At 36.5% G+C, this 16267-nt stretch overlaps 1 protein-coding gene across 3 annotated transcripts in view; it reads left to right on the top strand.

Moving 5' to 3' along the window:
• The window catches only part of ARFGEF2 (ARF guanine nucleotide exchange factor 2), a 58842-nt gene that overhangs the window by 21653 nt on the left and 20922 nt on the right, over nucleotides 1-16267 (top strand). For all 3 annotated transcript variants that reach the window (XM_081323377.1, XM_081323376.1, XM_081323375.1), the window contains 12 exons: nucleotides 817-1051; nucleotides 1313-1412; nucleotides 2275-2414; nucleotides 2790-2898; nucleotides 8432-8633; nucleotides 9968-10079; nucleotides 11672-11877; nucleotides 12678-12762; nucleotides 12854-13025; nucleotides 14349-14500; nucleotides 14845-14973; nucleotides 15370-15528. In XM_081323377.1, coding sequence (XP_081179503.1) covers nucleotides 817-1051; nucleotides 1313-1412; nucleotides 2275-2414; nucleotides 2790-2898; nucleotides 8432-8633; nucleotides 9968-10079; nucleotides 11672-11877; nucleotides 12678-12762; nucleotides 12854-13025; nucleotides 14349-14500; nucleotides 14845-14973; nucleotides 15370-15528 — 1801 coding nt within the window. The remainder of the gene's footprint in view (nucleotides 1-816; nucleotides 1052-1312; nucleotides 1413-2274; nucleotides 2415-2789; nucleotides 2899-8431; nucleotides 8634-9967; nucleotides 10080-11671; nucleotides 11878-12677; nucleotides 12763-12853; nucleotides 13026-14348; nucleotides 14501-14844; nucleotides 14974-15369; nucleotides 15529-16267) is intronic.

Raw genomic sequence — 16267 nt, 5'->3', positions numbered from 1 at the left:
TAAATTCACCCATTCCTGTCCATTTTAGTTCGCTGATACCTAAGATGTCGATGTTCAGTCTTGTCATTTCTTGTTTGACCACGTCCAGCTTTCCTTGATTCATGGATCTTACATTCCAGGTTCCTATGGAGAAAAAATCTTTACAGCATCGGACTTTCCTTTCACCACCAGACATATCCACAGCTGAGCGTCCTTTCGGCTTTGGCCCAGTCGCTTCATTCTTTCTGGCGCTACTAGTACTAGCCCTCTGCTCTTCCCCAGTAGCATATTGGACGCCTTCTGACCTGAGGGGCTCATCTTCCAGCGTCATATCGTTTTGCCTTTTGGTACTGTCCATAGGGTTTTCATGGCAAAGATACTGGAGTGGGTTGCCATTTCCTTCTCCAGTGGATCACGTTTTGTCAGAACTCTCGGCTATGACCTGTCCGTCTTGGGTGGCCCTGCACGGCATAGCTCATAGCTTCATTGAATTACGCAAGCCCCTTCGCCACGACAAGGCAGTAATCCATGAAGGGGCTTGTAAGTTTAAAGTGCCTTTAATAAAGTAATCTTTGTGCGTTGCAGACGTCCAATGCTGCAGTGCTGTTCTCAATGGCATGTAATAAAAGAGATGTTTGTTGTTACTTCTCTTGATATCTATGGTGAAGTGAATTAGAATCTATCCATTTTTAAATTTTCAAAAAATGGGGACAAATTGGTCAAAGGTTTTGAGATTTCAGAATAAGGGTCATCTTTCAGAGTCACATTCCACAAGTAACTTAGCAAAAAAAGAGGTTTTTTGTAAAAATTCAGTTTTTTTCTTTTTTCCATTTTCAGATCTCATGAAATGCGCTCTAAAATAGTATCACTTCAGCTGCTGCTTTCGGTTTTGCAAAATGCTGGTCCAGTCTTCAGGACACATGAAATGTTTATAAATGCAATCAAGCAATACCTCTGTGTAGCATTGTCTAAAAATGGAGTGTCTTCTGTTCCTGATGTGTTTGAGCTCTCTCTTGCAATCTTCCTTACCCTACTTTCAAATTTTAAGATTCATTTAAAAATGCAAATTGAGGTAAGAAAGTTTTGGGTTTTTTTCCTTTACATTAAGGGATTTATATTCTCTTTTGGTTAACTTTGTACTAAACATCACTGGTTCTGTATATAGTTTATCTCTCAGATAAATGTAATATGTTTCAAGACGTATGTGTATAAAGTCAGCATTTTTTTTCAAATTTGAATGAGTTTCACAAAAATGAACAATGCTTAAATATACATTTGGAATTATGCTTATACTACAAATATGTTTGCTGCTTTTTACATGTGTGTTCAACAGGTGTTTTTCAAAGAGATCTTCCTGAATATTTTAGAAACTTCTACCAGCTCTTTTGAGCACAAGTGGATGGTTATTCAGACTCTGACTAGGATTTCTGCAGGTAATTTGTTAATGTCTTAATAAACCTTCCTTTTCTGCTTTCTTAAAAAATATATATAATGCAGTATAGGAATCTAAATGTAGGCATATAGAGGAGATTTTTCCCCAGAATTTCTTGTAATCCTATCTTGATGTTTGTGTCTAAGCTTTTCCTATAAATAGTTGCATGAAGAAATAGTTGCATGAAGAAACAAAGGTAGCTTTTCCTGTAATGAATATATTTGTACCATTTAATCTCCTGATAAGAATAGGTAGGCTATACTGTAGATAACTATCCAAGTCAATATTTGTGTTCTCTGGAGGTTAACTCCCCCCACATCCCACTGGCAAATTTTACTAGCAAAATGAAAAACTCAGCAGTACATTTTTTTTGTAGTACACTTAGTTCCTTTTAAAAAAAACTAAACTAAAATTTCTTCCTCTAAAACAGGCTGAAAATTTCAGACCAACCCTCATTGCTATGCTTCTTGTATACTATTTTCTGTTTACATCTGTCTTTACATCTGTTCAGGGGTTTTACTTAAGAATTGAAATCAGCCTTTAAACATGGCTAAATAGTACCATATCCAAACTACCATTTAGAATCAGTCTTACTAAAAGTGCTTTGGAAATGAAGGGCAAACAAGGGAACAAAGGGGAGTGTCTGGATTTGCATGAAACATTTCCTTCTTTTGAAAACTCATGTCCAGGACATTTTTAAGATTAGGAAACATTCCAATCCTGATATTATAATGCAAATAATCAGCTTTCATTTTCTTTTATGTATTTTCTTGATTAGAATGGAAAAATGCCTTGTGATATTGTATTGTCTCTCTAAATCATTGCCAGTCAACTGAATTTCCTAAATTATATTTCCGTTTTAGATGCCCAGTGCGTAGTGGACATATATGTTAACTATGACTGTGACTTAAATGCTGCTAATATTTTTGAACGGCTTGTAAATGATTTATCTAAAATTGCTCAAGGACGTAGTGGACATGAGTTAGGCATGACACCACTGCAGGTAAGATCTTGTGGTTTTTTTAATTCTGAAATTATTCACCACATCAGTAGCAGTACCCCCTAAATAAATATATATAGAAGTTTAATATTAATATATATTTGTATTTTTGCTTCTTTGCATTATTGTATCCCAGTTATTCTATTAACTTGTGTATCATAGATTTTAGGAGCATATTTTCCTTGGAGACAGATCCAGGCCTGAGTAACTGTTAGCAGTAGAAGAGATAGCACTATAATCTACGCATTCGTAAATCAAGATTGATTTTATTTTGCATCAATCCATAGTATTTTTGGTGAATTTGCACTGCTCTTCCTTTGAAATGAAGCTATTGACCATTTTCAGTATAGTTGATTGTTCCCCCTTTTTTGCATATAGGAACTAAGTCTAAGGAAGAAAGGTCTTGAATGTTTGGTCTCTATTTTAAAGTGCATGGTTGAATGGAGCAAGGACCTATATGTGAATCCAAATCATCAGGCCAGCATTGGTAAGAAATCCCAAAACATACTTATAGTTGTTAGTTCAATTTTTCTTGCTTTCCATTTACTAATTAAGTCTAGTTTCTTGATGTTAGGGGTTCACAAAACTAGAATTTTCTATGGCAGTTTTTGTAATGAGAGGTGGAAGAATATGCCAGTTTTTCTCTATTTGTGAAAAATAATGAGAAACATTATAAGAATTGAAATTCAACATGTCTGGGGATCAACGCTGTGGAGAAAGCCAAAATGTACTGTTGAATGAAAAATATCCATCAGCAGGGAATAAACAAAATAGAGACTGCTTTAGAAAGAAGGTTGTAGTTTATTGAAGAGCTGAACCACAAGACATGAGGCTTGGAGCAGCTGACCACACGTAGCTGGGAGCGGTGGGTTTTTATACTTCTTGGGCTTTTGTGTTTGGAGTTCCTGTTCTGTGGCATGAACTTTGACCTGAGGTTCAGTGTGCCTTTCTGGTATTCTAATGGTGATGGGTTAATCCTGTTATGTCCCAAAGATCATATCCTGCTTCTCTGGGGCTGGGGCTGATGGCTTACTTCCTGTGTTGGGTGAGGGGTTGCTGGTTCTAATTCTATCACTCTGCTATTGTTAGCTGTCAGTTTCACTGCAAGGGATTTTAAAAGGTCCTGTCTTGAATGGGCTTCTGCCTGGTAGTATTTGTTCATGAATGGGGCCTCAAACTTTCTGAATGGGATTATCAAATCTGCATTTCTACAGACCTGGCCTCTGCCTGGGGCTATTAAGAAAAACGGACTGCCTTTCTGCCTTTAAGATCCTTTGGGGAAATATAATATTCTGCCTTTCAATATTCCCAAAATATTTCTTTCTCTGGGGGGCGGGAGGGGGGTTGCTGTTCTCCTATGGTACTTTTATGAGATAACAGGATTCTAGTTCCAAATAACTAGAAACTTTTCGAATTTCTAAGTTGGGAACTATAACAGAATTACTCTGTGGTAAGTTGAGTGGTCCAAAAATTTTACAAACAAACAAAACATAAGAACATTTATAATGGGGTTTTGCGCAGTAGTGTTTGGCCGAGGTACTGGAACTCCGCACCCCATGGCTGGCTTTGCCCTGCCAGGGGACCCTAAATGGGTCTAAGTCACCCTGGAGAAGCGACAAAGAAGGAGAGCCCCCTCCCCCCATTGATCACAGAAAGACGGCGGTTGATCCGTTTGATCCAGGTGAAGCCCCCAAACCCGACAGGAGAAAAGCTAGCTGCACATCAGTGACTAGCCCAAGCTACCAGCAACCAAAGTCCAAAAGCACTAACTAGAACAACTGTGAACAGCGTGCTTGGAACTGGGTGAGAATATCAATGTTCTCTCTCCTAATTTGTAACAGATTTCCTGGAAAAGATCCCCAAGAAGCAAAAAAATCTTCTGAAAGTGAGAAGGGAGGGGATCACACCCCCACCCTTCCATAGACAGAAGCGGTGATTTAATTTTTATGAGGGACAGAAATATATTGAAATGAAGTTAATAATACTGTAGTCTGGATAAATCTGAAAATTATGAAAACCGTTAAGATTTCACATCTGAAAAAGTATTAATGAAATTATAAAAAACTATTCGTCTTAAAAGTTGAAAAATGAATAGCTACTGACATCTAGTGGAGGATTGGAGCATAGAACAATAGCTGCATTGATTCAGAAATTGGCAAGATGCCCAGAAATAAAGAACAAATTGTTCCTTTCAACCTCAGTGACTTCTAGCCTAATAGAGAGCACCTGGGAACAGAGGAAAGAAAATACACTGGGCCACCTACTACAGATTGAGAACTATATTTGTTTCAAAAACTGCTGACTGCTGATTATAAACACTTACTGAGCGGTGATCTCTAAGCTCAAGAATTGTCTGCAGACAAAGAAAAACTTTGACTTTTGGCTAATCTTTTAAGAAGGAATTTACTGGATGGTTAAACATTCTGGATTGCAGTTTTGGCTGGCTGTAAGATCCCTGAATAGAAGAACTGCTGCTGTAAATTATGCTTTCAGTGGTGCTTTGATAATTGGAAATGCCTTGGATGATAAAAACCATATATAAAGATAAGAATTATATAAGATTTGGTTGCTTGGATTTTAAGATTGGCTGGTTTAACAAGGCTAATCATAGAGACTATGGTACCGGTGAAAGAATATCTGGAGGGGGGAGTTAAATGGATGTTGCATACCTATCTAAAAGTGACAGGAAACCACACCTAATACCTCCTTCTGAAGGCCCCAGCCTGGAATAACAGATACCTGCAGGAACAATACTCCAAGGAAAAGCAAATATTTTCCAGGAGGAAATGTATGCAATGCTGTAACACAGTGTTTTTCAACCTTTTTTGGGCAAAGGCACACTTGTTTCATGAAAAAAATCACGAGGCACTCCACCATTAGAAAATGTTAAAAAATTTAACTCTGTGCCTATATTGACTATATATAAAGTAATTCTCTTGAATAGGAATCAAATAAACACAAAGAAAGTATTTTATAATTACTTTTCAATTTTTCCCACGGCACACCAGGCAACATCTCGCGGCACACTAGTGTGCCGCGGAACAGTGGTTGAAAAACACTGCTGTAACAGATACAAATGACAATGGTGTCAAATCATGATGAGATTAAAAACAACTTTGACGATATAAAAATGAGCACATATTTAACCTAAACTTACAATTAAAAAACTCAGAAAACAACGACAAAGAATGAACAAACAAACCAGGTAACAAAACACCAACCAGAGGACAGTGACCCAAAGAGCAAAGCTACAGATGAAGAAAACCATAGCTTAGTACAAACAAAAGAAAACTTGTAAGATTTCACTATAACAATGGAAATGGAAAAGATATCTTATTTTTCAGGGCTTCAAAACAAACTTGAAGATAGGAAAGAAGATCTAACAGAATGGATTATAGAGCAGCCAGGAGAATCATTAAAGTTTGAGAGATAAAAAATGCATGTCTTACTTAACTTGTCTCTTCTATTCCCAACAACATTTACAAAAATACAGGAAGAATCCCCTGGCAAGTTGAACACACTGACTTTGAAAGTTACTTGGCAAAAAAAGAAGGCTAGAGTTAGATTCAAGAGATTTGATTCGACTTACCAGATGGAGTACTATATGATTAAACACTTGTTTGAATATGGTTAAAAGAATAGATATATTATGGATTTATAGGGGCCCTACAGTAAGAGGGACAAGTTATACAAGTAGTATAGTATTTTTATAATATATGAAATAAAAAAGTATTGGGATGGTGTGTGTGAATGGAAACTTTCGATATTTAAAGGTAATTAGAGAAAATTATGACTGATAAGAATGATTTGAATACAGAGGGGAAATTTAGCTTAAATAAGAATTGAAAACAGGACATGTAGTGACTTAACAAGATGACTTTTATAAATTGAATGAAACATAAGCTGATCAGAAAAAATGTTATTGTTGATATTACTGTTATTTGTACAAACACAAGAAAAATTGAAAATATTAAGAACTATATTTGTTTAATGTTGACAAAAGGAGAATACTAGTGGAAGAAGAGAAGATCAAAGCAATATATCATTAATCAATACAGTTGCAAGAAAAAGTATGTGAACCCTTTGGGATTACGTGGAGTTTTGCATGAATTAGCCATAAAATGCGCTCTAAACGTCATGTAAGTCACAACAATAGAAAAACACAGTCTGCTTAAAATAATACTACACAAACAGCTGTTGTCATGTTTTAATTGAACATAAGATGGAAACATTCACAGTGCAGGGTGGAAAAAGTATGTGAACCTTTGGACTTAATAACTGGTTGACCCTCCTTTGGCAGCAATAACCTCAACCAAACGTTTCCTGTAGTTGCAGATTAGACCTGCACAATGATCTGGAGTAATTTTGGACCACTCCTCTTCACAAAACTGTTTCAGTGTAGCAATATTCTTGGGATGTCTGGTGTGAATCGCTCTCTTAAGGTCATGCCAAAGCATTTCAATCGGGTTGAGGTCAGGACTCTGACTGGGCCACTCCAGAAGGCGTATTCTGTTCTGTTGAAGCCATTGTTTTGTTGAATTACCTGTATGCTTTGGGTCATTGTCCTGTTGCATCACCCATCCTCTGCGGAGCTTCAGTTGGCGGACAGATGGTTGTACGTTTTCCTGCAAAATGTCCTGATAAACTCTGGAATTCATTTTCCCATCAATGACAACAATGCGTCCAGGCCCTGAGGCAGCAAAGCAGTCCCAAACCATGATGCTCCCTCCGCCATGTTTTACAGTGGGGATGAGTTTTTGATGTTGGTGTGCTGTGCCTTTTTTTCTCCACACATAGTATTGTGTGTTTTTCCCCAAACAACTCAATTTTGGTTTCATCTGTCCACAGTATATTTTGCCAGTAGTGCTGTGGAACATCCAGGTGCTCTTTTGCAAACTTCAAACATGCTGCAATATTTTTTTTGCACAGCAATGGCTTCCTCCATGGTGTCCTCCCATGTACTCCATTCTTGTTTAATGTTTTCCTTATTGTAGATGTGTCAACAAAAGTGTTAGCATGTGCTAGAGATTTCTGTAGGTCTTTAGCTGACACTCTAGGATTCTTCTTTACCTCATTAAGCATGCGCTGTGCTCTTGCAGTCATTTTTACAGGACGACCACGCCTAGGGAGAATAGCAACAGTGCTAAACTTTCTCCATTTGTAGACAGTCTGTCTTACCATGGACACATGAACATCAAGGCTTTTGGAGATACTTTTGTAACCCTTTCCAGCTTCATGCAAGTCAACAATTCTTGATCGTAGGTCTTCTGAGAGCTCTTTTCTGTGAGGCATGGTTCACATCAGACAGTGCTTCTTGAGAACAGTAAACCCAAAACAGGTGTGTGTTTTTAAAGGGCAGGACAGCTGTCAGCAACACATCCAATATCATCACACTGATTGGAGTCAAGGTTGGCTCACTCCTGGCTCCAATTAGCTCTTGGAGAAGTCATTAGGCTAGGGGTTCACATACTTTTTCCACCCTGTACTGTGAATGTTTATATGTTATGTTCAATTAAAACATGACAACAGCTAATGTTTGTGTAGTATTATTTTAAGCAGACTGTGTTTTTCTATTGTTGTGACTTACATGACGTTTAGAGCGCATTTTATGGCCAATTCATGCAAAACTCCACATAATCCCAAAGGGTTCACATACTTTTTCTTGCAACTGTATATTGATTATGGAACTATAGAATTTAATTATTATTGATTGTTTTTTAAATATATGAGCCCAGACAACACGCTGTTTACCAAAAGATTGTTATTGTAAAAAAAATCAGTAAAATATATATTTTTAAAAAGAACATAATGACAAGCAAGTATTTTTCTCCTGGAATTCTCACATATGAAAAGCCAATTTCCCTCCCTTTGATCTATTGGCTCTGTGGACTAATGGGAGATTTGGAGATTGGGAATAGGCTTACATCTTGATTTTTATAGCTTTAAGTTTGTGCAGTGGTATAAATACATTTCTCTCAGTTGTATGTAGGTTTTGAGTATCTCTTCTTTTTTATGTGCAGGCCCAGACAAGCCTTCAGGCCAAGAAATAGGGGAAGGAAGATGTTTGGAGATTGGGGGACGAAGAAGCAGCGCAAGCTCTTTAGACTCAACAGTATCCTCAGGAATTGGGAGTGTTGGCATCCAGTCTGCTACTGCTGATGATCCAGAACAATGTGAGGTCATCAAGCAACAAAAAGAGATAATTGAACATGGGATTGAACTGTGAGTTGAAATTAATGCTGGAGTAGTTTCCAATCAGTCTTTTCCTGCTAGATACTTTTTATTCGCTGCTGTTTTATTTGCTGTGTAAGAAAATGAAGGTATTATCAAGTAAGCTAGAATTAAAAATCAAGTGCACTTCAGATGGTCTCAACTAGCAACTTAATTTTACTGACTGCCCTTTATTTGCATTTGTATTTATAAAATCATTTATGCAAAATTAACAATGACCAAATTTTAAACTCTAAATATACATTTTGAAGAAATGTTTTATTAATACAGTTTTTTAGTGCATGTATGTTTGGATGAAGATTGTTATAAATGATTATAAATGGGAAATGCACTTATGTTTTCTTTAAATCACATACTGTTTCTTTGGATAGATTGTACTGAATGCCATTGAATGAACAGCATGTTAAAGTCTGTAGTCGTTTCCTCCCTCTGTTTGCAAATTATTATTTTTTAACTGATTTCTGCTCTTTGCTGATTGATCCTTGGCACAAAGAAATTATTCCATAAAATCATATAACAAAATGACTTTGGTGAACAGAAAGGCACTTTTGCTTATACGAGGAATCTTTGCTGAATTCTTTTGATGTTCTCATTCAGCTGTTTTCCAGTATCTCATCTCATATTATTCCATCCCACACTGTTAATTGTTTGCATCTAGCTTTCTATATTTTTCTACATAAATTAGGATTTCAGTATTGATATTTAAATGTAGTTGTACTTATAAAATAGGTGGCAGGATCTGATTAACCTTGTTTGGGTTTGGAAGTTAAGTAAGGTTATATGTAGTTGGTAGTTGGATGGGAGACATCCCTGGGATATTAGGGCTGTAGACTAGATTTGGAATAGCAAACTCCCTCTGTTTTGCTGCCAAGAAAACTCTGAATGTAGGTAAAGTTCTCAATACAGTAATTGAGCTTAGTTTGAAGGATAATTTATATTATGCAGTATTTTTAATTATATAATACATTCTGATCAACTGGGGACAAAATAATGTGGGAAAATTCTTTAATAACATCTGTGCAGTTTGTAGAACCATTTTAATATTAAAGAGTCTTTCTGCGCTATGCTACATAACCCATTTTCTAAATTTTCTAAGTTCAGTCAACACTTTGAATCATAAACTCAGATATGTTAGTCTAGATTTCCATGATATGTCAACAAAGGGACAAAAATAAGTTAAATATGTTGCACATATAGCTACGTAACTTTCCTACTTCTGTTAAGCTTGTTGCACGAAGCCAGCCTTGCACCAAGAGTACAAGAGTCACAGTACAAGCAGTTTACACTTTTTCCTCTGCCTTCTCTGTCTTATCTGCACCAAATAGATTTAACAAGAAATCCAAGAGAGGACTACAATATTTGCAAGAGCAGAGAATGCTTGGAGAAACAGCAGAAGACATAGCACAGTTTTTGCATCAAGAAGAGCGCCTGTCTTCTGTAAGGCTAAATCTTGCATTAACAAAACCTTGGGTTTCTTTAAATTGCATCTTACATCTTCATGTGATTCTCACAGTTTTTTGTTGTTTCATGTTATAAAGGAATCTAAATATTAGACTAAATAATAGTTGTATTTAGATGCTTCCTCTTACTGGAGCTTAAGAACATTTATGTCCAGTTTGGCAACAAAGTCACACAGACCCTCCATGGAGGTTGTTACTCTGCCATTCACTTACAGAGTCATTGTGAGGAACATGCTGAGCATCTAAAAGATAAAATTGCTCCAATTCACTCCGCATCAGTTCCTGGCCTTGAGGTAGGGCCACTGAAGACCTGACTTTGTTTCAGGACCTGTGGCCTCCAAGGGCATGGGAGGTCTCATCTCCTGGTTTTAACAATAATGATACCTTCCTTGGGTTTTATGTATTTTAATTTTTGTATCTTTTCTGAGAATTTGTTTTTAATTTGTTTTATGACTGTTCATCACAGTCACTTGTTGAGATGGGCATCCATACACATTGAATAAATTACATAAAGAACACACATTCCAAAATTGTGGAAACCTTTTGGGAAAAGTGTATTTTTGAGGTTTGATGGCTAATAACACCAGGGTTTTTTTGCGGGGGGGGGGGAGTAGTAGATAATTTAATCAAGAATGTAATGCAACAAAGTTTGTTCAATTATGTGCACTGTATTTTATGAAATGTTATAGCCAAATAACCAAAAAAGGAAGCACAACTTGCTTAGGTCAGGTAGCTTCCTTCATCTGATTGTAGCCAATGAGCATGAGTGTTTAGAGAGCCAATCAGATGTCATCTTGTTTTGGCAATGAGCCAATCAGATCACAGTAGGATTCAGTTATTGATGTCATGTATTGAAGCTGAAAGGAGGACATTTGTCAGTGTGTTATGTGAGCGCTATCAAGTTGGTTAGGTTGTTTTGTGTTCTTTCATTTAGTGAGCTTGTAAAACGTAATAAAATTAAAGTAAGGCTGCAAAGAGTTGACTGGTTACCCAGAAAGTGATGTAAAATAATATTATTAAGTGAACAAGGCTACAGTTATAAAGAAATAAGAAGAATTGGTGGAAACTTAACCAAAGGTGGCATTTCTACTGTACACTTTTCCCAAAAGGTTTCCACAATTTTGGTCACTACTGTACCTAAGATTTCTTAGAGCTTGTTAACCAGCTATCTTGTTCTGATTTTATAGCCTTTTTTATCAGATGCCAATTAAGTTTAAAATGATGCGACTGTTTACTTAGAAATAAAAAACAGAGGAGACATCCCTGGCCTACACTGTGGCAGGTTTACCTAAATTCTTTTCCCTTCTTTTGTTTAGCTGTGTTGAGAAACAATACCATTAGTAATGCTTGGATGTTGATCTTTCTTCCCCTCCCCCCCCAGAAAGCACATGATACCCTTCAAATGGTGACTGCTATAGCAATAATAGTCAAATATGGTACTGTTGTATTCTAATTATATGTCCTACCAGTAGAAATAAAAATAATCCACAGTAGCTAAGATTGTAAAGTAAAGTTTTAAAAATGAAGCATTAATATGCTCTTTCTTCCATTTTGTTTTCCTCATGTTAGAGCCAAGTGGGAGAATTTCTGGGGGATAGTAACAAATTTAACAAGGAGGTGATGTACGCCTATGTAGACCTGCTTGATTTCTGTGGAAAGGACTTCGTCTCTGCTTTACGCATATTTCTGGAAGGATTTCGGTTACCTGGTGAAGCTCAGAAGATTGATAGACTAATGGAAAAATTTGCTGCTAGATATATTGAATGCAATCAAGGGTAACTTGAGATCTGTGGTGTACTCTGTGTAATAGTTAAGGTGCTGAAAGAGATCAGGAGACAAGGTGTAGATCTACTCATGGAAACTCTTTGATGACTTTAGATCAGTCACAAGACAAGAAATCTAATGAATAAATACATGGTAAATGTTATAATGCAACGGAATGCATTTTTAAAGCCTTCATTAAAAGAAAATTGAGGTGATAAGCTACGCCAATTGCCTTGCTACCTAGTTTCACAAAGTATTTCTTTTTAAAATATTTCCTTAAAAAAATAAGCACAAGTTATTTGTCAGCTACTCTCAACCTGGCATCCTCCAGATATGGACGGAACAGCAACTCTCAAACTTCTAGCCAACTTGGGTGGTATACTCTCAAGACATTTGGAGGTTTCAAGTTAGAATTTGTTTTACGTGTTTAAAATAAAATAGGCTAAGACCCCTTTTTTCAGTTAGATACATATTTTAAAAGCAGAAATGTTATTCTAGGATGCAAGCCAAACTATAAAAAATGATTTTTCTAGAGGTTTTCTGCTTATATATTGTGGTAGTTCTTTCATATCGTGAATTACTGAGATAGTAGACATTCAGAATTATCAAGTTCCTGTTTTTCTGTGCTGAAATTGGTAGAAAATCTGTAAAAACCTCTAGTTACAGATAAATAAACAATTCCTACTTTTCTGTTTGAATGACATTTTTAAAATGAGTGTATTCAGTAAGAATCATTTTGTATATACGAAGAGGATAACAGAGACAAAGATGTAATATTCTAAAATCTTGCTTTTTTTCCTTTTCTTTCCAGCCAAACTCTCTTTGCCAGTGCTGATACTGCTTATGTTTTAGCATATTCTATTATAATGTTGACAACAGACCTGCATAGTCCTCAGGTAAACATGTAAAGAAAGATTTTGCCAGACAGGTACAGTTGAATTTCTAGGAATTTAAAATTTTCTCTTTACTGATGTTTGAATTTAACAGGTAAAGAATAAGATGACAAAAGAACAATACATTAAAATGAACCGTGGGATCAATGACAGCAAAGATCTTCCAGAAGAATATTTGTCTACTATCTATGATGAAATAGAAGGAAAGAAAATTGCCATGAAGGACACAAAAGAATATGCAATCACTACCAAATCTACTAAACCAAGTATGACTTTTTCTCTAAAAAAATATGTAGCCTTTTTTTAAGCATACCATTACTTTGTGGATTAAGCAATTAAACTTTTGTGAGTACAGTGTTAGCCGAATCTTCATTTGTTACATTGGACCAATATATTTTGCAGCCACTCTTACCTCCCAGACTGGTATTGTAAAATAAATATCTACTAAAACTTCTTGGATGAAGAATATTTATAATATTTAAAATCATGCATTTAAAAACTTGAATCTAACCTGGCCATGGGCGTGCAATAGCGGCCTCTTCTTTTACCTGATCCCCTGGAACTGCTTGGAGACTTCCTCCCCTTCTACCTGCCAACTCTTCTAGCCTGGACAGTTGATCCCCAGGATAGGAAAAGGAGCAGGTAGGGGACTAGGGATGAATTTTAGCAGATGGTTAGACCCTTCCTTCCAAATCTCGGATTATCACTTAAGAGATGTCTGGAAGTTTTGAGAATGAGATTATTCCAAAGTGGAGGTTGTTACTGCTACCCTTCTGTTTGACGAAGCAGGGTATCTGATAATAGAGAGTGATCATCCAGAATGAATAAAATAATAAAATAAAATAACAGCAATGGAAGCCAATGCTAAAGATTGTAGGAGTTCCAATGAGCACTTTGAGTTGTTTGTAATAGAAGAATAACTTTATACAATAAGTTACTGATTGTAACTTATCTTTGGAGTGTATTGGTTATTTTATTGCTTACAGATTTAAAGTCTGAAATGGTATAGGATCTCCTACTTGAGCTAGAGGTTGGCCTGCAAGGCCTCCAAGGTCCCTTCCAGCTCTATTTTGATTGACCTATGATCATAATTGAGTTCAAAATTTGTTTCTAAGTGAGATATTTGTTAAGTGAGTTGCTCCATTTTACAATCTTTTTTGCCACAGTTGTTAAGTAAATAACTGCAGTTTCAAGTTAGTAACACGGTTGTTAAGTGAATCTGGCTTCTCCATTGACTTGGCTTGTCAGAAGGTCGCAAAAGGTGATCACATGACACCAGGACACTGCAACCGTCATAAATGTGAGTCAGTTGCCAAGTAGCTGAATTTTGATCACATAACCATGTTGATGCTGCATTGGTCGTAGGTGTGAAAAAATTTTATAAGTCACTTTTTCCACTGCAATTGTAACTTCGAATGGTCATTAAACTAACTGTTGTAGGTCAAGGACTACCTGTATTTTAAGTTGGGGTTTTTTTGGAAATGTAGAAAGTATATCTTTTTTTAAAGTCTATATCCTGTTTGTTTAAAATTGTGTGTGTGTGTGTGTGAATGTTTAAAAACACATTTGGGTAACAAGATATTTTTTAGGTGTAGCCAATGAGAAGCAGCGACGGTTGTTATACAATCTAGAAATGGAACAAATGGCAAAGACTGCTAAAGCCCTTATGGAGGCAGTAAGCCATGCAAAGTCACCCTTTACTAGTGCAACCCATCTGGATCATGTCAGACCTATGTTCAAAGTATGTATGCAATTAAACTTAAAGATATTTAACACTGTTTTCAAATATGTCAAATGTAAAACTGAAATTATAAGTGTGTTTAATAAATGGGATATTTAGAATATGCAGTGACATATCAAGAGTGTAAAAGACAGGCTGGAAGTAATGGAGGAAAGAGGATGTATATTAGATTTTGCTATAGACAGAATTTAAAAAGATATTTCAAAACTTACTTTATTTCTTGGTTTAGTGTTAAAAGTTAGCAGTCGCTTTTGTCTTTATATTAGATTGCTCTTTGGCACAAGATGCATTTACTTGATAATAAATTTAAAGCTATTTCTTTTTCTCTGCCTCTTCAATGTTAGCTTGTATGGACTCCATTACTTGCTGCTTATAGTGTTGGTCTTCAGAACTGTGATGATATTGAAGTGGCCTCATTGTGCTTAGAAGGAATACGATGTGCTATCCGAATAGCCTGCATTTTTGGCATGCAGGTTGGTATACTGTTATTTTATGCAATACATATTCTATACAATGTTAAATGCAGAGTAGCAGCATTCTGAAATTATCAATTATTTCTTAGCCTTGGTCTAAAGTTGTGTACACATCTAGCAGTTATAGGATATGCCTGATATGCCAAATTAAGTCTTTGGCTTCTCTCTGGCGTCTTGGAGAACTATTACCTGTCATTGGATATGGTTTATGGCAGGTTTCTCTTTAATTCTCTCAATTCAAATACTTATTCCTATGTTTCATATTCGCCCATTCACATCTGCATATCAGGCTTCCATCTTAACTAGCCTTATATAACTTTGTCAGCCCATATTATCTCTTTTGAGGATTTTTTTTATTACAATGGTTTATTTCAACTTCTGCTTTTTATATTTTAGCTTGAACGAGATGCTTATGTTCAGGCACTTGCTCGCTTTTCCTTGTTGACTGCCAGTTCCAGCATTACAGAAATGAAGCAGAAGAACATAGATACAATTAAAACACTTATTACAGTGGCACACACTGATGGCAATTATCTGGGAAATTCCTGGCATGAGGTAAATAACCACCATTTGCAACAACATTTTTTTGCCAGTTTCCAGTGTTTATATCTGGTTCCTGGCAAAAAAACTCCCACTGAGGAAAATTAATTTGCTTAACTACCATCATATTTGTTTAACAACAACTGCAAAAAATCCTTTCCAGTTTCATTGACTTATGATTGCAATTCCAAGCTCATTTATGGTCGTAAGTCAAGGACTACCTGTAAGATGCTGTTTATCAACCTAGAACTGAGGAGATGTCAGAGGAAGCATGTGGTAGACCCCATCAGTTGGGGAATTCCAGGAGGAGAAGTGCCTTCTCTGCCATAGCTCCTGCCCTTTGGAACATCTTGCCTCCTGAGGGGAGATTTGCTCCCATCCTCCAAACCTTTTTTAAGGGCCTGAAGACTTGGCTCTGCCTATTAGTTTGGGGACCAATGGGGGAATATCACACTGGAGGTGATTGGTGGGCCAATAGCAGATCTCACCTCCCCCCCATACATTCTGTGCCGTCCCTCCCCATCTGTCAGAGATGGGCAGCAAACAAATTTAATTAATAATAACAACCTGACAACAACAGTCCTTGGTAAAGGGACTACATTTCAGATTATTTTGTCATTAATGGTCAATATCGTTATGTCCGTAAAATAGATGGGCAAATATGCTTCCGCCTATTTTTGGAGAGTGGGGACGAAGGCTTAAGAGACAAAGTGGGTACCATAAGTCTATGGTTGTTATAACACCAAAAATAGGG

This window comes from Vipera berus (assembly GCF_964194415.1).
Source record: "Vipera berus genome assembly, chromosome: 3".
NCBI lineage: Eukaryota > Metazoa > Chordata > Lepidosauria > Squamata > Viperidae > Vipera > Vipera berus.
The sequence above is the reverse complement of the archived record's forward strand: the minus strand, read 5'-3'. Positions and strand labels throughout refer to the sequence as shown.